Source organism: Engystomops pustulosus, chromosome 10, assembly GCF_040894005.1.
Source record: "Engystomops pustulosus chromosome 10, aEngPut4.maternal, whole genome shotgun sequence".
Taxonomy (NCBI): domain Eukaryota; kingdom Metazoa; phylum Chordata; class Amphibia; order Anura; family Leptodactylidae; genus Engystomops; species Engystomops pustulosus.
Window position 1 is genome coordinate 15,206,840 of NC_092420.1, and position 23,061 is coordinate 15,229,900.

The window sequence follows — 23,061 nt, forward strand, 5'->3', positions numbered from 1 at the left end:
AAATGGCTGTAGAGAAGTTCCATGTAGATATATTTCACAGCACAGCAGTGGGAGGATATTTTCAGTGTTCCAGGTACAGCTACAATACTGGAAAAGATTTTTTTTTTTTCAAAGTCCTGCTACTCTATGCACAGAGCTACTGAAAAAGAAGTGCAAGGAAACTTTAAAATCACGAGCTGCAGTCCTGGAATAGGAATCCAGTTTTCACAGTCCTGCTGCTAGTACAAAATACACAAAGTTATTATTACACATCTTACTGGGGACAATGCTAAACACTGGGGGTCATTTACTAAGGGCCCGATTCGCTTTTTCCCGACGTGTTACCCGAATATTTCCGATTTGCGCCGATTTTCCCTGAATTGCCCTGGGATTTTGGCGCACGCGATCGGTTTGTGGCGCATCGGCGCTGGCATGCACACGACGGTAATCGGGGGGCGTGGCCGAACGAAAACCCGATGGATTCTGAAAAACCGCCGCATTTAAAACAAAAAATTGGTCGCACGGGCCATACTCACATGCACCAGGAAGAGATCAGTGAACTCCAACGCAACTCAGCGGACCTCGGCGCAGCAGCGACACCTGGTGGACATCGGGCGCAGGACCTTCATGAATCGCCGGAAGACCCGAACGCTCGTCCGAGAAGCTGCCGCTGGAACGCGAATGGACCGGGTAAGTAAATGTGCCCCACTGTCTACAGAAAACTAATGAAACAGAAGTCTGAGGAAACGTTAAAATCTTCAAGTCCAATTGGAATATGAATCCAGTTTTCACAGTCCTGCTGCTAGTACAAAATACACGATGGTGTTATTACACATCTCTCCGAGGAAATGCTAAACACTGTCTACAGAGAGCTAATGAAACAGAAGTCTGAGGAAACCCGAAAATCTTCAAGTCCAGCTGCAGTCCTGGAATATGAATCCTGTTTTCTCAGTTCAGCTGCTACTAACAACATATACAAAGGAATGATTACACAGATCTCCATGGCCAATACGTTATACTGTCTGCATAGAGCACAGCAATGTGAGGACCTGCCCCTAGTGTATTTGAAGAAGCTACAATCCTGTAATATAAATCCATATGTCACAGTCCTGCTGCTACTAACTAAACACCAAAGGTATGATTACACAGATCTCCATGGCCAGTACGTTATACTGTCTGCATAGAGCACAGCAGTGTGAGGACCTGCCCCTAGTGCATTTGACGAAGCTACAATCCTGGAATATAAATCCATATTTCACAGTCCTGCTGCTACTAACCAAACACATAAAAGGTAAGATTACACAGATCTCCAGGGACAATACATAACACGTGTTACAGAGAGCACAGAGCACTGCAGTGTGAGGACACCCTCCCAGTGCACTTGCAGAAACTACCATCCTGGAATATACACCCATATATCACTGTCCTGCTGCTACTAACAACATACACAAAGGTGGTTTTACAAAACCTTATGGTAGATTCTATATATAGGGGCTGAGTTGCAATACCAGATATGACCTGTGAGTACTAGTGGAGCTGGTACTAGTGGTGTATCCCTTTAAATTTGCCCCTGGATGCTCAGAAGCCCCTGTTATGCCCTTTCCTCTCACCCACCAAGGTCAAAATCTATAAAAAGCAAAACTATGTTAAAAAAAAAAAAAAATAGAGGGAAAGTTTTAGTTCATTCTAAATGAGTTAATACTTTCTGGTCTCGGGGAAAAATAAATGAATGTAAAATCCGTTTCGTCAGCAGATTGTGACAGCGACAAAGAGAAATCGTGACATTTCCCAGTAAACAGCGGCGGTAATCGGACTTGTCGCTTGGCCGGTCCGCTCATATTTTAATGAGGCCTCAGAGACAAGACGCGTCCCTCAAGGTTTCCTCTATCCACGTGCGGGCGATCTGCGGATCTCCACGTGTGCGGGGGAGGGGGGGGTCTGATCTCCGGCGAGCGACCGCATAATATCATCTCCGATCAGGAAGGATTAATAAATATCTTGTCTATAATAATGTCACAAATAATGTCACTATCGCTGCGACGCAGATTACAGCGCAGGGGGGGGGGGTAAAGGGCGAGTGACGAAATTCTGAGTTATTTTCCATATCGTTTTTAAAGGGACTGCAAGAATTTTCACTACTGCCACCACTGGAGACCTCTGTGTGACAAGTTAGTAACAGCAGGACTGGGAAAAAGGCTTTTAAATTTCAGATTTGGGGTCGTGTTCCTCACACTGCTGTGCTCTGTGCTGTGGAGACCACTGTGCGACTAGTTAGTAACAGCAGGACTGTGAAAAATGCTTTTACATTTCAGATTTTGGAGACATGTTCCTCACACTGCTGTGCTCTGTGCTGTGCTGTGGAGACCTATGTGCGACTAGTTAGTAACAGCAGGACTGTGAAAAATGCTTTTAAATTTCAGATTTGGGGACATGTTCCTCACACTGCTGTGTTCTGTGCTGTGCTGTGGAGACCTCTGTGCGACTAGTTAGTAACAGCAGGACTGTGAAAAATGCTTTGAAATTTCAGATTCGGGGTCGTGTTCCTCACACTGCTGTGCTCTGTGCTGTGCTGTGGAGACCTCTGTGCGACTAGTTAGTAACAGCAGGACTGTGAAAAATGCTTTTAAATTTCAGATTTGAAATTCCTCACACTGCTGTGCTCTGTGCTGTCTGCAGCCAGTGTTAGGTATTGTCACCAAATTTAAAAAAAACGATCCCAACACCATGAATAAAAAGTTCCATTTTTATCCATATTAAAAACAGACAAGGGGATGTAGCTGCACAAAGCAACTGACACATTTTGGGCAAAAATAATTTTGGATGCCATTAATCATAGCAGCTAATGTTTGGGAGCCTGTTGATGAACTGTGCAAGACTTTATTTGGAGTGTTAGGAATAATCCCTGGAAGTGTGTAATCAGAACTTTGTGTGTTTTGTTAGTAGCAGCAGGACTGTGAAAAATGCATTTGTATTCCAGAATCAGGGATGTGTCCTCACACTGTTGTGCTCTGGGTTCTCTGCGGCCAGTGTTAGATACTATCCCTTGATAGACGTATAATCATACCTGGGGGTAGCAGGGTTGTGAAAAATGCTTTTATATTTCAGAATCATACATTTGTGTGGCTAGTTAGTAAGAGCAGGGCTGTGAAAATGCTTTTATATTTCAGAATTGGGGATGTTTCCTAACACTGTTGTGCTCTGGGCTCTCTGCAGCCAGTGTTAAATCTTGTCCCTTGACAGTCGTATAATCATACATTTGTGTGACTAGTTAGAGTTAGTAAGAGAAGAACTGTAAAAAATACATTTATATATTATTATTGGGGATGTATCCTCACACTGCTGTGCTCTGTGCTCTCTGCAACCAGTGTTAGGGGTTGTCCCTGGAGAGATGTGTGATCATACCTTCGGGTTTGTAGTTAGTGACAGCAGGAATTTAAAGTATTTATATTTCAGAATTGGTGTTTTCTCACGCTGCTGTGCTCTGTGCTCTCTGCATTGAACTGCAGAGAGTGTTAGGTATTGGTCCGACTGAAGAGATTGTATTTATACTTTAATGTGTGTAAATGGTATCAGCAGGACTTTTGTTTTAATGTTTCAGGAATGTGCAGTGTCCTCACACTGTTGTGCACTTTGATCTCTGCATTAGGCTGCTTCACAGACCCTCTTCTCTTGTGTAGTATTTATTTAGGAGACTGCTACAGCTTTTACTCAGAGCAGAGAGGAGGGGCTGTATAACTAATCTATATTCTAGAATTGTAATTTCTCTAAACGTACTTAGGCTGTGCCCTCACACTTCTGTGCTCTTTCCTCTCTGCATTGAGCTACTTCTCAGTCTTCTTCTCTGCTTTAAGTGATAGCTGTAGCATTTATCCAGAAGAATATGGCAGGTGAGGGGCTGTTTAAACTAATTTATATTCCAGGATTGTAGCTTCTCCAGATGCACTGGGGGTGTATCCTCACACTGCTGTGCTCTGTTCCCTGAGCTGTTTTACAACCCCTCCAATCTGTTCTAACAGCTGTAGTAACATAACTAGAAGTCTGCTACAGCTTTTACTCAGTGCAGAGGGGGTTGTGTTAAGGACAGGGTCAATGCAGAGAAGCAAGAGCACAGCAGTGTGAGGACACTCCCCTGAAGAAGGCCCTTGACGATTTTCGATGTAATCTGCGACTCTTAGATGATTGTTTCATGCAGATGTGACCTTATCCAGGTCACAGGCAGCAGCAGAACCACATCCTGAGCTGCGTCTATCCCTCCTTGTGTCAGACATCAGACGACGCTCGGGGTCTTATAACCTGACACTTCCGTCTGATATCAGGAAAAAGCAATAATAATCGTGTCACAAGAAGCAACATCAACAGCGCAAGAAAGTGACAGGTGATGAGCCCTACAGGAGACACCGGGAGGGAGGAGAACAAGTCCTTGGACTTAGGGCTGATGTATCAGACACTGGAGTATGGTGTACCCCCCCGGGTCCTCTGGATACATTGGGAGGTTCCGGATATATCCGTCAGCCGACGTGTGGACAGACAGTTCTACACTAGGTCCTGACGCTATGGCAGGTCACATCCTAGCGCAGACTATAGGCAGTGAAGAGGTGAGGCGCAGGACCATCCACTGCCGGGCCACACCCCCTTTCACGCCCCTCCACGGCCTCATTTTCTGGCTTTTCAGGGCTTGTGTTGTGGGTTGTTTAGCTGTGGATCCGGAATTCAGTCCAGTATCTCAGCCCTAGTCCAGTGACTAGAGGGCTGGCTAGTAGGAGCCGAATGGGCTCTACTGCTTGGGCAGCAATGTGTCAGTCTCCATGGTATTAGCAGATGGAGATTAAGGCTTAGGATCCCTGAAAGACGACTAATACTGACCCTGATTCTTGGAATGAGCTCCCATTTATAAACATTTGCAGAGCACACTGAGACCCAACCAATCTCCATCCTGAGTTTTGCAGAGAAGATAACAAAGATTGCAACATGAACGTAAAGGTTACATGTTAACCCTCCAATGAAAGGCATGTGGCACTGCAGGTGTTATACTACATTCTGACAGTAGGTGGCAGCAAAGGATGACTAACAGGAGATGTGCAGAATTAGAGGTAGGTAGCCTAAATGGTAACATGGAGAAGCTGGGCAAACTCCCTCCAGCCAACCAGGGTATAGCAATAGTCAAGTTTAGGAATGACCCATCCAGAGGGACATTACACAGCCCACATCATTGCCCCCATCCAAGAGGGGCCGGAATAGGCTCAGCTTGTATGCCTGTTTTCATGTGAACGAACCATGATGAATCCCACCCAATATCTATCAATCTATTAATCCATTTCGATATAACAAGAAGCAAATGTTCAAAAAAGGAATTAGTGAAATCTTGGGTGATTTTCCATATGACAAATGTTCCATCTCCTGCCTTGAGGACACAGACAACTTGTTCCGTCTACTTTGCTACCAAAATTTACTTATCCATTGATCCATATCTACAGGTGGGTCATTGCTTCTGGTTACCCCTGGATTATCTGGTTACCCCTGGATTATCTGGTTACCCCTGGATTATCTGGGATTATCTTCTACTAGAAGGCTCTGGCAGTGTCTTCCTGAGAACTCATAACACTTGCAAAGGCTGAGCATGCACGTGTATAGGGGGTCAGAAGGAATAGCCGTCTAATTTATATAACCAGGCATTATGTTTCCCAGAATTTGCTCATAGTTCTGTTAACCCTCTGTGTACAGCCCTCTCCATGCAGCCTCCTAGAAGCAAAGTGTTATAGTAGGGGGGAAGGACTTGGCTCAGCAGTGTTGGTTCAGAGCTGCCCCCTCATGTCTGGAGCCAGACAATACGTCCCAGACAGCAGCTTCCGGGGTTATCCGTCTTTGAGTTTTGCCTTGGCTGGTGGAGACTTATTTAAAGCAGAAGAGGATACACGGCACATATCTAAAGGAGGTCCCCGCTGTTACCATGAATACTTAATGCCATCCGCGCCGCTCCGTGCACATCAGAAGGAAGACGATCAAGTCACCCGGGGATAACAGCAATGCTGAAGCCCATGCGCTCCTCTGCTATTCATAATGCATCCAACAGGGGACACCACTCACTAAGGGTCACCACTCACTAGGGGTCACCACTCACTGTGGGTCACCACTCAATATGGGTCACCACCCACTACAGGTCACCACTCACTATGGGTCAAATCACTGTTCACTAGGGGTCACCATTCACTTGGACTCATCACTAAGTGTGTGTGTGTGTGTGTGGGGGGGGGGGGGGTGGTCACCATTTACTAGGGCTCAACTCTCACTAGGAGTCAACCTTACTAGGGGTCACCATTCACTAAGGGTCACCATTCACCAGGGGTCACCACTCACTAGGTGTCACCACTCACTAAGGGTCACCACTCACTAGGAATTATTGTTAACTAGGAGTCACCTTTACTAAGGGTCACCCCTGATTAGGAGTCAAATCACTGTTCACTAGTGGCCACCATTCACTTGGGGTCAACTTTACTAGGGGTCACTGTTAACTAGGGGGTCACTATTTACTGTCACTGCTAAGTGGAAGTCACCAATGGCTTCCTCTTCTCACATTGTTTTTAACCCTTTCATATTTAAGGTTAGATGTTAATGTTTTTTTTCTATCACTATCATTTTTTGCTACTTATTTTTGCATTGGCGCGATGGTTTTCTTTGTGTGTTACTAGGGGTCACTACTCACCGGGTGGTCATCATGCAGATTATATGATTGGCCCCCGCTGATTAATAATATCCCTGGAATCAACTTGTTCCGATGACAAATACAAACTTTTTTGATATTTTTCATGGGGCTTGTGCTCATTTGCGACTTATTTTGCGCCTAAAACAGTCTCCTCCAAAGTTCGCCATTGTCTACTTTGCAATGTTCCCTGAGTTGTCACCAGAATCCAGATGGGGAAGTTGCAACTTTTTTTAAAAAAAGTTGCAAAAAAGGCGCAAATTTTTTTCTATTATGATACAAAAGAAACCTCCGAAAAATTCCTTTAAGAGACCGAGGTCCGGAAATTATTATATTCTATATAGTCCGAAGATTGTTGAATTAATTACAGGCGGTCCCCTACTTAAGGACACCCGACTTACAGACAACCCATAGTTACAGACAGACCCCTCTGCCCACTGTGACCTCTGGTGAAGCTCTCTGGATGCTTTAAAATAGTCCCAGACTGCAATAATCAGCTTAAAATTGTCTGCAATGAAGCTTTATTGATAATTCTTGGTCCTATTACAGCAAAAAAATTTGAAACTCCAATTGTCACTGGGGCAAAAAAAAAAATTGTCGGGAACTACAATGATAAAATATACAGTTTCGACTTACATACAAATTCAACTTAAGAACAAACCTACAGTCCCTATCTTGTATGTAACCCGGGGACTGCCTGTATATTATTTTAATATGGGAGTATGCTGCAGTGCCACCTAGTGTTCACAAGGGGTATAACAACATTTCACTTTTCTTACATTTTAACATTTTAATTAAAATTTTTTTCCTCCTTCTTTATAGAAACTCTATTGCCCTATAGAGCTCTGCCCTCCCATACAGATATAGATATGGATATGTCCTATGCTCCCGATATGGCGCTATACATCCACACCACTCGTTCTCTGCCTATGCCATTAGCTACCTCTGACCTCTCCTTTCTCGCACGACTTGATTTGTGTATATTTCATCATCTCGGAGCATCTTCTTCCAGCCGGAGATGTCTCTTTGTGCATTTGATGTGGAAGGATACAGATGACATTTTTTTTGCATGGCAAAGTGTTAAGGTCACCCTGAGTAAATGAGGAATAATGAAAAGGATCCGGCAGAAATCTTGGTTTGCCGAAGGAAATGCAAAGTTTACTCTACTCAGTGTATCGCAAGAACAAAGGCCCGGCGCTCCCCAGTGTAAACTCCCATCCGGTTCTGAAGTGCAAATATTTTAGAACATAGAAGATATGACACTATAGTCGCATCACAGACGGGCGACTTGCAGATGGGGTTGGCGGCTTTAGATGAAGGGGGGCGAGTATTAACCCAATAGGGTCTGTGAGGGGGGAAGAAGTCATCAATGGAGGAGCTCGTGCAGCAGCTTATTGACATTGAGCTGCTGCAGATTCCATATAGGAGCATTAGAGGCTCTAATATATATATATATATATATACAGGCGGTTCCCTACTTAAGGACACCCGACTTACAGACCACTCCTAGTTAAAGAGGGACCCCTCTGCCCCCTGTGAGGATGTTATTATAGTCCCAGATTGCACTGATCAGCTGTAAGGTGTCTGTAATGAAGCTTTATTGATAATCCTTGGTCCCATTACAGCATTTGAATTTTGAAACTCCAATTGCATAATTTTAAAGGTTGATTTTAGAAGGCAGGAGGCCAAGGATAACAAATATAAGAAGATTACCACAGTCCCGGTGCCTGGATCTATGAGTAATGTCCCTGGTTTATCATGATGGATCTTGATGTCAGATTTAAAGGGGTTGACTTGAAAAGCGTCCAATCCGTTTCTATTGAAACGGTTGAAACACCGAGACCCTAAACTTTTCCACTGATCTCAATAAGATCCTATTGAGATTGTAATTCTAAAAAAATAACCCCTTTCCCCTTTATCCCTTTGTCTTTCATATTTGGGTTATTATTTTAGTAATAACCCATTGAAGTATAATGAGGAGAACGACTAAGTGACCTCTTATTGTCTACAACAAACCCAGCACTGCTACATCCGACTATAAGGAGAACATTATTGGCTGCATACAATGAGGACACAATGGTGTAATCTGCTCAGCCTCCACTAGGTGGCACACTTGCTACACATAGCGGATGCCAGGCAGGTGGGTAGCGCCCACAGACTGCAGATTTATCATCTGTCTGCAGAACAGCAAACAATGGCCATAAATCCCAATAAAGATTCGCACAACGGAAACTATATTCTGCAGTTTTGCTTAGAATTCCTTTACTATTTTTAGATGTTCTGTTCCAAATCGAGAAGTTCTGCCGCGTTGTGTCTGCTGCTGCCTCTGCTTTGTAGTTTACCATGAGGCAGTAATTATATGTAACTGCGACACCACAAACCGGACCAGCGCCAGTCACCCTAATACCAAAGTGATCCCGACTTTCATCTTATTAGCCTCATCTACAGGGGCAGCTATCTATCTCATATCTATCTATCTATCTATCTATCTATCTATCTATCTATCTCATATCTATCTATCTCATATCTATCTCCTATCTATCTATCATCTATCTCATATCTATCTATCTATCTCATATCTATTTATCTATCTCCTATCTATCTCATATCTATCTCATATCTATCTATCTATCTATCTATCTATCTATCTCTTATGTATCTCTTATCTATCTCATATCTATCTATCTCATATCTATCTATCTATCTATCTATCTATCTATCTATCTATCTATCTATCTATCTCATATCGATCTATCTATCTCATATCGATCTATCTATCTATCTCATATCTATCTATCTATCTATCTATCTATCTCATATCTATCTATCTCATATCTATCTATCTCCTATCTATCTATCTATCTCATATCTATCTATCTATCTATCTATCTATCTATCTATCTATCTATCTATCTCATATCTATCTATCTATCTATCTATCTCATATCTATCTATCTATCTATCTATCTATCTATCTATCTATCTATCTATCTATCTCATATCTATCTATCTATCTATCTATCTATCTATCTCATATCTATCTATCTATCTCATATCTATCTATCTATCTATCTATCTATCTATCTATCTCATATCTATCTATCTATCTATCTCATATCTATCTATCTATCTATCTATCTATCTATCTATCTCATATCTATCTATCTATCTATCTATCTCATATCTATCCCATATCTATCTATCTATCTATCTCATATCTATCTCATATCTATCTATCTATCTATCTATCTATCTATCTATCTATCTCCTATCTATCTATCTATCTATCTCATATCTATCTATCTATCTATCTATCTCATATCTATCTCATATCTATCTATCTCATATCTATCTATCTATCTATCTATCTATCTATCTATCTATCTATCTATCTATCTATCTCATATCTATCTCATATCTATAAATCTCTCTTTCTATCTATCTTAGGGCTCTTTTTTTTCACTGATGTGCAGTCTGAGAAAAATATTGCAGCATGCAATGTCCCGCTGGGTTCCACCTCCTAGTCCCAGCCCCGACACAGTAGAGGTTCAGGGCTGAGACCAGGTGGTGGGATCGTCTCTATTTAAACTAATATAACTTTACTTACCTTTCCATAGTCCCCCCGCAGTCTGACTTTCTCCTCTCCCCAGGAGATGACTCAGAGGTGGGGGCAGAGCCAGCCGAGGGGAGAAGCTACCTCCTGTATGGAGACTAGTGGAGATAGGTCTACCCTTTGGCTGGCCCCGCCCCCTCCTCTGGGTCATGTCCAAGCCCCAGGGAATGGAAGAAGCAAGACTGCGGGGGACTATGGAAAGGTAAGTAAAGTTTTTTGTTTAATACTTAGGAGGGGAGAAGGGCCACAATATAAGGGAGGTTGGAGGACAAGGGCCACAGTATAAGGGAGGCTGGAGGACAAGGGCCACAATATGAAGAGGAGGGAGGCCACAGTATGATGGAATTGGTAGGCCACGATATGTGGGAGAATGAGGGCCACATTATGCAGAGGATGGAGGGGGAGGAAGGTCACTATATGAAGAGGATGAATGACAGGAGGCCACAATATGTGGAAGTATGGAGGACAGAGGCCACAATATGAGGGAGGATGGAGGGCAGGAGGCCACAATATGAGGGAGGATGGAGGATAGGAGGCCACAATATGAGGGAGGATGGAGGGCAGGAGGCCACAATATGAGGGAGGATGGAGGGCAGGAGGCCACAATATGAGGGAGGATGGAGGGCAGGAGGCCACAATATGAGGGAGGATGGAGGACAGGGGCCACAATATAAAGGGAATGGAGGACAGAGGCCACATTATGCAGAGGATGGAGGGGGAGGAAGGTCACTATATGAAGAGGATGAATGACAGGAGGCCACAATATGTGGAAGTATGGAGGACAGGAGGCCACAATATAAAGGAAATGGAGGACAGAGGCCACAATATGAGGGAGGATGGAGGGCAGGAGGCCACAATATGAGGGAGGATGGAGGGCAGGAGGCCACAATATGAGGGAGGATGGAGTAGGAGGCCACAATATGAGGGGGGTGGAGGACAGGAGGTCACAATATAAAGGGAATGGAGGACAGAGGCCACAATATGAGGGAGGATGGAGGGGCCACGCTCTACATAAACAGGGAGGCCAATTACTTGTATAGTAGTAAACAAACATCTCGTTCCCCTAATGTCAGGCGGCCATGTCATTATCATTGTTATGACTCCTACAGAAAAAAAAACCTGAAGCCGGAGTCCAATTAAAATGTGGCCTAATTAACACTAAACGCTCCAACCTTGGTAATTGGTCCTTTAGAGATTTCATGCTAAATAGCCATTAACTTGTTTTTTTGTTTTTTTAATGGCAGAGGTCGGGCGGGAAGAACGCGTGCACATAATTATGGGGGACGGGGACACTGTGCCGGGGAGTCTGGATTTTTTATATTTTTTAGCAGATAATTGGTCATTGAAAAGTTCATATAAAACAGATGTTATATTGATATGTAAAAAAATCATCAGGAAAAACCATGGGGCAAATTTATCATTATACATTGTGCGTACAAGCCCTAAAATAGTCATAATTCCTGATCAGGGATTATGACTATTTCCCCCCTTACGCCACCTCTGCTCCAAACGGGCCTGAAAGTGTATGAAGGGGAGCGCAGCCAGTGGTGCAGTGGGCCAACAAGGGGGGTTTACTTGAAAAGGGGCAGGCTATAGAGAAAAACTACCCCAGGACAGACCTGGCATAGAAGTGCCCCACCGGCCCATCGTAGCTGCCCACCAGGATTTATCAGGATTTTCCTGATCTTTGTTGGGAGGATTTAACATTATAAATAAAGTTCAAGGGCTTCAATGAGTTACATGTAATCCCTCAGTCCATCTCTGGGGGAGCTGCAGGGAAATTGGAAACGTAATGTCAGATTCCCCTACAAATTCTAGTTCAATACTAAGGTTCTCAGTATTTGGACAAGTTAAAGGGAACCTGTCAGCAGTAATTGACCTAATAAACCACTACCAGTATGTTGTCAAGCAGCTGAACACCTTCCAGATAATTTATCTTTCATGGCCCAGTATCCAGAAAATTTTGAAGTGAGATGTAAATTGGTCATATAAGGTCAAGGAGGCGGAGATTATAACACTAAAGTCAAGCTCTCTCTTCCTCAGAAAGCCCCTATCACTGTAATTGATGGTCCTACATCCAGAGACATCACTAAACAGATCTCCTCAAGTCCGATACATAAGGTCAATCACAGAGGAGGAGGCGTTTAGAGCTCCCCACCTTGACTTCGGTGTGAAAACTCCTCCTCCTTGACTTTGTGCAACCAATTTACATCTCACCTCAAAGTTGATTTTCTGGATGATGCCACCGCACTGGACCATGATAGACACAAAAACTAGAAGGTGTTACGTTGTTTTACAATATACTAGTAGTGGTTTATTAGACCAATTGCTGATGACAGGTTCCCTTTAAGATCAGTTTATTTTTAGGGCCGTATTCTCATTCAGAAAATATTGTGATAAGGGACTGCTCCCTTAATGGTGTTGGTAGCACCAAGGTTACTTATTCCTAATTCACAGGATAGAGGAAAAGTGTCCGACTGTTGGGACCCAGTGATCGTGAATCGGGGCACCAAAAAGTCACATGGCCCTATTTTGTTTGTAGGGGGTTTGGCCCCATAAAAGTGAATAGATCACCAAACATGCAGTCATTTGGGGGGATGATTTTCAGTCCCTATCTACTGAATGACACTTACCGCTATCCTGTACATAGGGGATAAGTGTTTTGATGGGACAAACTTTTGCAACTGATGGTTTTAATGTTCTGGCTGCTTAGGATTTGCCCTTAAGGTCGCAGCCACTGTCAGGCCTCTCCTATTTGTGTGTCATCTTCGAGTATTATCTATGATTAACTGCGCGCTCCGATCAATGACTGAGTTCATTTACATTTACCATTATCCTAAGCGGCGATCACAACAGCGAGACTCTTAAAACCCACTTGTGGCGTCTCGTACGCGGCCGTCTAATTGCATGGAGCCTCGGGATCGCAGGGTCAGGCTAAATGCAAATTATTGTAACCACATCTGACTGCTAAATGCAATTGTGTACTCGCTCTGCGGCTGGAGTTCAGATAGGGATGTGGATCAGAGCCGCTGCGGCTACTAGATACTGGAAAACCGCATGGAAAGTCGTCATCTAAAACCTATGACTAATATATCTGATGGACACTTAAGGCAAATTTATTGCTCGGGTATCAGGCAAAATTCATGCTCACTTCTTTGGTATCTTCTAGGCCAGTGGTGGCGAACCTATGGCACGGGTGCCATTGGTGGCACTCCAAGCTCTTTCTGTGGGCACCCAGGCCATCACCGCAGCACACCAAATCGGACTCAATAAATCTTCCTGCAGTTCCAAGCAACTTAGAAGATGCTGCTTTCCGTCATATTTTGATACTTGCTTAGTTTCTAGGGACTGTAGGAAGAGGGAGAATGAGTAGACAGGGACAAATTACCTTTGGAGGACCTTCTGCTGCCCCACAATTCTCTGTGTACAGAGGGACACTGGAAAGAAGCTACAATGATACAAAATTTTCCATCTTTCTACTATGTTTCTGTCCTCAGGAGGCCAATATGATTGAAAGTTGTTGAAGAACAGGGAGTAATAAGTTACTGCTTTAATTTTGGTTGGCACCTTGCGATAAATAAGGGGGGTTTTGGTTTGTTTTGGGCACTCGGCCGCTAAAAGGTTCACCATCACTGTTCTAGGCCATCATTCAGTCATGTAATACCATTTCTCCCCTGTGGAGGCGCTGCAGGGAAATTAAAGACTTGCAGTAAAAATACTCCATAAAGTATAAATAGTTTCCTTGCATGGATCCACTAAAGGAGCTCTAAGTAAGGAAGAAGGATCCATTAATCCGGAACAAAAGTTTTATTGGATTAGGTAAAATTTACCCCCTACAGCACAACTTCATGTTAGGACCACAGTGAAGTTTGGCAGGTCCAGTGTTTTTCGATCCTATTATGAATAACTTTTTAGAGAATTAGGATTTGGACTCTATTCAGGACCCGCTTGCTAACCCTGGAAGGACCAACTCATGCAGTCTATTTATTTTCATGGACAATGTGTAATACTTCTTCTCTCCTGTGGGGGGCACTGCAGGGAAATGGAACACCTGCTGCCTGGTTTCCTAGAGATGATGGGTGCTCTAAATAAATTTTCTAGACACCTAAACTATATATGGCGTGGCTGTTGTGTTTCATAGGAAGTTTGATCCTGTTCATGATATTTAGTGTACCTCTGCTCGTGACAATGTCTGGCTCAATAGACATGTAACAACAGGGGGGACCTCCATCCAGACCTCAATTATGCTTCAAATGAATTTCTTTGCAAAATTTTTTTTTTTAATAGAAACGATGTAATACTTCCGTTTTCCTGTGGGGGCACTGCAGAGAAAGTGCCTTTTTCCTATATCATGCCCTATTTTAGGCAGTGACACACCTACTTCTCTTGGCAGGACACTCCCCATTTATCACCCAGGCACTGTACATGTTAGTTACACCCTTTTATGGCCAGCACATATGGTGGATGCAGGAGCTTTCTGTCCATTGGACAATATTTCCTGTTCTCTATGGCGTGTCACTTCCTGTTATATATGGGAGTTCACTTATCCATGAAGATCACTTGTTATCCATGAACATCACTTCCTGGTATCCATGGGATGTCACTTCCTGTTATCCATGGTATATCACAAGTTATGTGCTGTGGTCAAAGGAGGGCACTTCAGGTTGAGCCAGTGTTGGACTGGCCCACCGGAGAAGCGGAGGATCCTCCGGTGGACCCAGTCTCTAGCCAAATACCTAACCTAAATACAGCATAGAACCACCTCTTTTGGAGGTTACTAGGGTCTGTTTCTCAAGGTATGATGAAGGGTGGTCCCCCATAATAATTGTATCCGTGGGGCCTAAGGAACCCTCACACTGGGTTGAACCGTCACTGCTGAAGACTATACGACCACGACACTGGTCATATAGTAGGAAAGGTGAACACCTACTGCTAGGTTCCCTGGAGTTTACGGCAGATTGCTGGAGGCCTTAGACCTAAATACTCTATATGTGACAGCACTGTTGTATATAATAGAAAGCTGGATCATGTTCATAATACTGATGTGAACAATGTTGGGTTTAGTCATCCTATTACAAATACACTTTTAGAAAATGATGAGCTAATACTGGATGACCCCTCTATGCTGTAAAATCATCTGGACCCAGCAGATCCAGTCAATTGATTTCAATATAAAATGTGTAATACTTTTCTTTACCTGCGGGGGCGCTGCAGGCAATTTGAACACTTGTTAGAGAAGATTTCTAATGTCCTATGTAAAATTTCCACAATTTCCTACGTGTGACAGATCTGTTATGTGCGATGGGAAGTTATATCTGCTGCTTCGAGTCATTCTAAACAATTACATTGAAACGCAACGCTTAGCAAACAGCGGAATGTAATCCTCTAATTGCCGTCTGTTCTGCTTTCTCCTGCAGGTCTCTTATGGGGGAAGACATTATATGAAATGCACAACTTGTTACCTGTGGTTGCAAATGGGATTTTGGAGCAAGTTTGAAGCAGATACAGAAATAATTGTGTTTGACTGGAATAAAATTTGCGCTAAGCCCCTAAGGTAAGATCACTCTGCCGCTGCAGATATGTTAAGGGAGAGGGCGGCTCCGGAGGGACGGGCTGTGATTCCGACACATCTCATTATATTCACATTTTATATTACTCTGCTGCTCAATATAGGAAAAAAGTCTCCATAAAAATGGCCGCCAATCTGATCGATGTCGATGACCTGCATCGGGGGCTCTGATTTTAAGTAATTATATCCTAATAAATAACCACATTGCCTTTAAATATCTGCAAAATACCTGCTTGTTGTCAGAGAAGGGAAACGATAGAGGAACACTTAAGCACAATTGGGAAACACTCAGCACAGAGGGGGCGGAGCATGGCACATTATTTTTTTATGTCCACGGTCGTGCTCCTCCCCCAGATTCTGCTCTGAGCATAATACACAATAGTTACCTGTTCCCTGTAGTATCCCTTTAAAAACCTGTGTGGGTGATTGTAATATGGTTACATGGGGAGACCTGATTGAAACAAATAGGGGGTCATTTACTAAGGGCCCGAATCATGTTTTTCCGAGGGGTTATCCGAAAACTTCTGATTTTCCCTGAATTGCCACAGGATTTTGGTGCACGCGATCGGATTGTGGCGCATCGGCGCCGACATGCACGCGGCGGAAATTGGGGGGGCCTGGCCGTACGAAAACCAGACGGATTCGGAAAAAAACGCTGCATTTAAAAAAAAAAAATGTGTCGCTTGACACGTGCGTACTTGCACCCACGATAGGACGGTGAACTTCAGTGCATTCCGATGAACTTCAGCGCAGCAGCGACACCTGGTGGACGTTGGAGGAACTACCTTAGTGAATCCCAGCAGAACCTGAATCCTCCGCAGAGAACACGCCGCTGGATCGCGAACAGCCCGGGTAAGTATATCTGCCCCATAATGTTTCTATACACTGATGGCAAGCAGAGATCATAACATTATAAAGAAAAGAAATATATAAAAAATATGTTGGAAGTTCCATTATAAACAGATGAATTTAATAAAATCTGATATCCCTTTAATTTAAAGGGGTTTTCAAGAATTGGAAAAAAAAAGATACCTGTATACATATAAGTGATGTTCATATTTGCCAACACTGGGAAGTATGTCTGCAATAAGCTGGCATGCAGAATGTCCCTTTAAATTTTTACCACACCCCTTTTTCCTAAATCCTGCTTTATTTTAGGCAGTGACACATCTACTTCTCTGGGCAGGACACACCCCTTTTATCACCAAGGCACTGTACATGTTAGTTACACCCTTTTATGGTGATGTGACCAGCACATATGGTGGATGCAGGAGCTTTCTGTTCATGGCACAATACTTCCTGTTCTCTATGGCATGTCACTTCCTGTTATCCATGGGACTTCACTTCCTGTTATCCATAGACATCACTTTCTGTTATCCATAGACATCACTTCCTGTTATCTATGGGATGTCACTTCCTGTTATCCATGGTATGTCACAAGTTATGTGCTGTGGTCAAAGAAGGGCACTTCAGGTTGAGCCAGCGTCGGACTGGCCCACCGGAGAAGCGGAGGATCCTCCGGTGGACCCAGGCTCTTACCAAATACCTAACCTAAATACAGCATAGAACCACCTCTGTTGAAGAACCACTTTCCTCCTCATGTATACATGTATCCACCCTTCCCTTTGCATGTCCCCTAATCATATTTCTCCTTTCTTCCCTCCTCCAGGATGCGACTCAATGCCAACTCCATGCTCCTGTCTCACTGGCTCGTCTTGGCCTACGTCTTAATGGTTTGCTGTAAAATGTTGTCAGCCTCCAGCCTTAATTCCCGAGGTCACACAGGTAGGATGCGCCACTTCCTTACCCGCCACGTGCCGTCTTTAGTGTCTGCTGACTGATGCCCTGTTGTTTCCCGCCTCCTGCTACTGGACCCCATATGGAACATTCCTTTAATTTCCCATCAATCCTGGATTCTTTTCATTCCACATGGGATCGGGGCTTCCCATTCATCACTTTGTTTTATGTTTTTCATCTTTTTTTTGTCTTTTTTTATAGAGACGTAAGATCTACATTGTATTTCACCTGTTTGTGTGGTTTTTATTTTGAAGCTGCGACTCCGGCGATGTAGTAAAATGGAGCCCGTAGCTGAATTATTTAGTATAATTTTGTACACTGTAATGATCTCGGCTACATACTGTACTAGACTCCGCTCCCAGATGGGAAATGACTTAGCATAATGCATGGGAATCAGGGAGGGCGATGGCGGGATTAAATGTAGCGCGTTACGTTTTTTTTTTTTGCAAGATGATGCAATGACGAGTCGCCGGCAAAACACTGCAGCGGATAATCTCCTCTGATCAGATATTTTTACGCTAACTTTATATACAGTGACTTGGGTCGAACCTTGGAAATAATTCTTAAACGATATCTACCACCAGGATGAAGGATTGTACACCAAGCGCACTGACAGTCTGGTGTGTGCCCCTCTGCCAGGATCTGCTTTTCTTTTAGCTTTTTATGCTCTGGTTTTTACTAAAAAAGGCTTCTAAAATTATGCAGGTGAGTCTGAGGGGCTCCAAACTCCATTGCTGTTAATGGAGCCTTGAGCCCCGCAGGCTCATTTGCATAATTTAAAACCATTTTTTCTTATAAACAAGGGCATTAGAAGCTAAAAGTAGTGTGGATCCTGCCAGGGGAGGAACACACCAGTATGTCAGTGTGCTTGGTTTACAATCCTTCATCCTGGTGGTAGATGTCCTTTAAAGGGCTTCTACCAGCTCCCATATCTCCGCACACATAAAACCAGTAATATGTAGGACACTTCCTGAGCTTCCCAGACATATCTTTCCTGCTTCCAAATAATCTACCGTTATGACAAAATTTCAGTTTTTATATGTATGCAAATTAGATGCATTAGAGGCGGGGTTTTGTCTTTTGATGCTCTGTTTTTTTGTTTTTCTATGATGTGTAGAACCAGGCCTTCACATAGTGATTGTCATCCACATGGATAATATGTGCAGAAAGGAGAAGGCAGGTGCCCCAGCAAATATGACCCCGCCTCTTGTGCACTATAAAGTAAATTTGCATATTGTTAAAATAGTATTTTCTCTAAAATGACAGATTTTGAAGAAACGGGAAAGGCATTTCTGGAAAGCTTATTAAATGCCCCACACAGTATTGGTTTTACTTGTGAGGGGATTTAGAGCTGGAAGACCCCCTTTAACTCCCATTGTCACCCCATGTAATTGAAGTGGGAGCTTTTGGTGGATATAAACAATAAATAAATGGGGGATCATTTGTATTTTTGGTGTCACATTATATTTATCTATTCCAATCGCCTCTGACTGGTGACTTTCCAGCTGTTGTAAAACTACCACCCCCAACATGCTCTGGGATTCTGGGAATATGCTGAGAGTCGGAGTTGTGCATAAAAGGGAAAGCCACAAGTTGAAAAATAATATTCTAATACTTTCCTTTATATATTGGGGGAAGGGGTGGGGAGGGGGGACTTAGCATACGCTGACGCATGGTGTGCTAGTGAGCCCCGACACCTGCCAGATGTATCAGGTGGCTCTGGCCTGACACTGCAACCCCTGCTTTCCCCTGTAGGTGGCGTAAGGTGCCGAAAATAGGCACAAACTGATCTAAAATAATAGCAACTTAGTTTCAAACTGCCATTTATTGTAATTTTATCCCCCTTGTGAAGTGGGCACAGAAGTGGATGAAGGGGGGGTAAGTGGCGCAGGCTGTGGGGCAATTCTACCCCAGGAAGGGGGCCGGAGGCTCCTGATGTATGAAATTATTTTGATATTTCGATAAATGAAATTTGGATACGGTTTGGCACCTTTTTATAGATTCGTATCAAATCTACAAATCGATTCTCTCAATGATGCCGGATGTCAGACTGTGGGACTACACGACCCCATCCATGCATCCTTCCTTGTGGATGTGTCCAAATTGTGCTGATGGAGGAAAAGAAACAAAATTAAATATAGGCTACACTCTATGCCCCAGAATTTTGTGAGCAAGTGAGCAGGTAACAGTCACAGCTTTCCTATGGTAAAGGAATCTTTCTCTACCAAACCCCAGAAAACGCAGTCTCGGTAATCATGCACTATAAGGAATGTCCACTAGAGGGCCCTGCAAGGCCAAAAATCTAATTCTCCCGATTCCCATTATCCGTAGCCAGAATTCTGCGGCCCCTAATTAGAACCATGAGTCATTAGTAATTTTATGTAGTACAATACTCCATGTCTTATCGCCGTTCCAGTATTCTACGTCATACATTATTTAAGCGCGACGCGTGTTTTTAATGAGCGTGGACGCATTATGTCTAGGAGATAAGATGCCGTAAATATGGAGGTGATCCACCTGGAGAAGGCGGTGTGTACCAGAACACGTAGTTTACAGCCCAAACAGAAAAGTGATTCAAATCCTGATAAATTCGCTCTCCTAAAAATGTAATTTACCATAAATATTTACTGTAAAGTTGGAGTCTCGCCGCTTACACACAGATGGCAGAGCCATGAAACATCGCCCCAATAATACGGAGATCCTCCCGCCGGTGGGCCCAAACAGAATCACATTCTTATTCCACAAATACATCATATTCTTTGTATCTACACTCAGATCACATCCATTTATAGGGTCATAAAAATTACCATAAACATGTCCATAAAGTTACATATGTTCCACCAATTCACCACTGGGGGCACTATTGCATTAGTTAACATTCAAAATGTACTGGGGCACATTTACTATGGATCTTCCGCCAGTTTTATGGAGGATGCTCGCACAGGTATTTAAGAAGTGTCCGCTCCACATTTGTGTTGCACACGACCGTTATCAGTAGCGGCTGCACTATTCTTCATGCAACCCAAATTTCGTCATTGAAGGGGGCGTTCCGGTGATCACTTGGACCACACGCCAGATTTATCATGCAAAGTCCGACCAAAATGTGTTGCACGCCCCATGTTAAAGGTGCACCAAAAAAAGTTGGTGCATTCTGTCGGAGCACTGCAGGGGGCGCCAGATTCATGAAGGACGTGCGCCGCAAATCCTGAATCTGGCGCCCCCTGCACACTACATACATAGTGCAGTTTGCACTGTTTTTAGTAAATGTGCACCATTGTATAATAACAGGACATACGGTAGGCAAGAAAGGGACATGTAATCTCTAAGTCCAATATGATCCCTTCAGTATACAGGATGCATTATGGTTAAAAAGTGATGGATGGCAGTTGCAATTTGAATAAGCTCATAATAGTCAAGGGGGCGGTAACCTTTTATTTTCTTTTGGGGCATGCTCTGTTATTACTAAAGTGTCTGCGCCAGTTTTTTGTCTGACTTTGCACTAGAAAGAATGTGCAAACTGCTTGTGCATGTGGTTATAAAGTGTCTGCGCCAGTTTTGTGTCGCGGATGCTCTGTGTCCAACAAGAAAAATGTGCACCCAAAGGGGCGAGTTAGTACATAGTCGGAGTTTGCACCACATTGATTGATGAACTGTAGGAGCCACGATTTTGGTGGTTTTCCGACACTCACAACTTGTTCTGTTTTTTGGTGCTAAATTGTGTCGCCGCTTGTGAATCTAACACTTTTCTGGCGCTTCTGGCTTTGTGCTGCAATTTTTGGTGCACCAATAGAGTAGTTAAAAGCAAAAGCAGTCCAGGGAGACCTATTCCACCTTCATGAATGGGGAGACAGTTTTTAATCATTTGGTTCGTGCGCCAAATCATTAATCCCGGTCACCACAAACTTAAATCACATTGAAAATGATAGCGCACATCCTGTGCCCAAATTAAAAAATCCCCCCACGGTCCATTAAAAGAAATATATCAATACTCTACAAAATCTGTAGAGCGGTTCATTAACAATTTCAAAATTACTTGGAGACTGACAAAGAGCTAACCCCTCCTCCTCATGAACCTGTGTCCCCCCGTCCGGGTGAGCACATAGCAGTTTGAATGAGGCCTGAGCCCTATAATAAGCTTTGATGTCTTACTTTGCAGGCCTCCAGCAATAGAACATCAGTAGTCATCTAGTTTTACATCCCAATTATAATGAGATGACTGTGCCTACTCTGCCCTATTCTACACAGCAAAGCTGTAAAGTTACATAGTACATATTATTAAGTGATTTTATGTCCGAATGAGGCCTGAGCTCTATAATAAGCTTGGATGTCTTGCTTTTCAGGCCTACAGCAATAGAAAATCAATAGTCATCTAGTTTTAATTCCCCATTATAATGAGATGACTGTGCCGACTCTATCCTAATCTACACAGCAAAGCTGTAAAGTTACATAGTACATATTAAAAAGTGCTTTTATGTCTGAATGAGGCCTAAGCTCTATAATTAGCTTTGATGCCTTGCTTTACAGGCCTACAGCAATAGAAAATCAGTAGTTATCTGGTTTTAAATGCCCATTATAATGAGATGACTATGCTGACTTGTCCTAGTCTACACAGCAAAATTGTAAAGTTACATAGTACATATTAAAAAGTGCTTTTATGTCTAAATGAGGCCTAAGCTCTATAATCAGCTTTGATTATTTACTTTACAGGCCTCCAGCAATAGAAAATCAGTAGTCATCTAGTTTTACATTCCAATTATAATGAGATGACTGTGCCTACTCTGCCCTATTCTACACAGCAAAACTTTAAAGTTACATAGTACATATTATTAAGTGCTTTTATGTTTGAATTAGGCCTGAGCTCTATAATCAGCTTTGATGTCTTGCTTTCCAGGCCTCAAGCAATAGAAAATCAGCAGTCATCTAGTTTTACATCCCCATTATAATGAGATGACTGTGCCCACCCTGCCCTGTTCTACAGAGCAAAGCTTCCAAATTACACAGCACATATTACAAAGTGCTTTTATGTTTGAATGAGGCCTAAGCTCTATAATCAGCTTTGATGTCTTACTTTACAGGCCTACTTGCCCATTATAATGAGATCACTGCGCCCACCCTGCCCTGTTCTACACAGCAAAGCTTCAAAATGACATAGTACATATTACAAAGTGCTTTTATGTTTGAATGAGGCCTAAGCTCTATAATCAGCTTTGATGTCTTACTTTACAGGCCTACTTGCCCATTATAATGAGATCACTGCGCCCACCCTGCCCTGTTCTACACAGCAAAGCTTCAAAATGACATAGTACATATTATTAAGTGTTTTTATGTCTCCTATGACCTGTATATCAAAAAATGGAATGTTTTTACAAAATACATGGATATCAGGTGTCTTTGTGACAGGAATCG

At 43.1% G+C, this 23,061-nt stretch overlaps 1 protein-coding gene across 1 annotated transcript in view; it reads left to right on the forward strand.

The window, feature by feature from the left end:
* The window catches only part of TAFA4 (TAFA chemokine like family member 4), a 123,425-nt gene that overhangs the window by 25,235 nt on the left and 75,129 nt on the right, over nucleotides 1-23,061 (forward strand). The window contains exons 2-3 of the mRNA XM_072127233.1: nucleotides 15,707-15,843; nucleotides 17,528-17,643. Of these exons, the coding sequence (XP_071983334.1) occupies nucleotides 15,731-15,843; nucleotides 17,528-17,643 (229 nt within the window). The 5' untranslated portion in view covers nucleotides 15,707-15,730. The remainder of the gene's footprint in view (nucleotides 1-15,706; nucleotides 15,844-17,527; nucleotides 17,644-23,061) is intronic.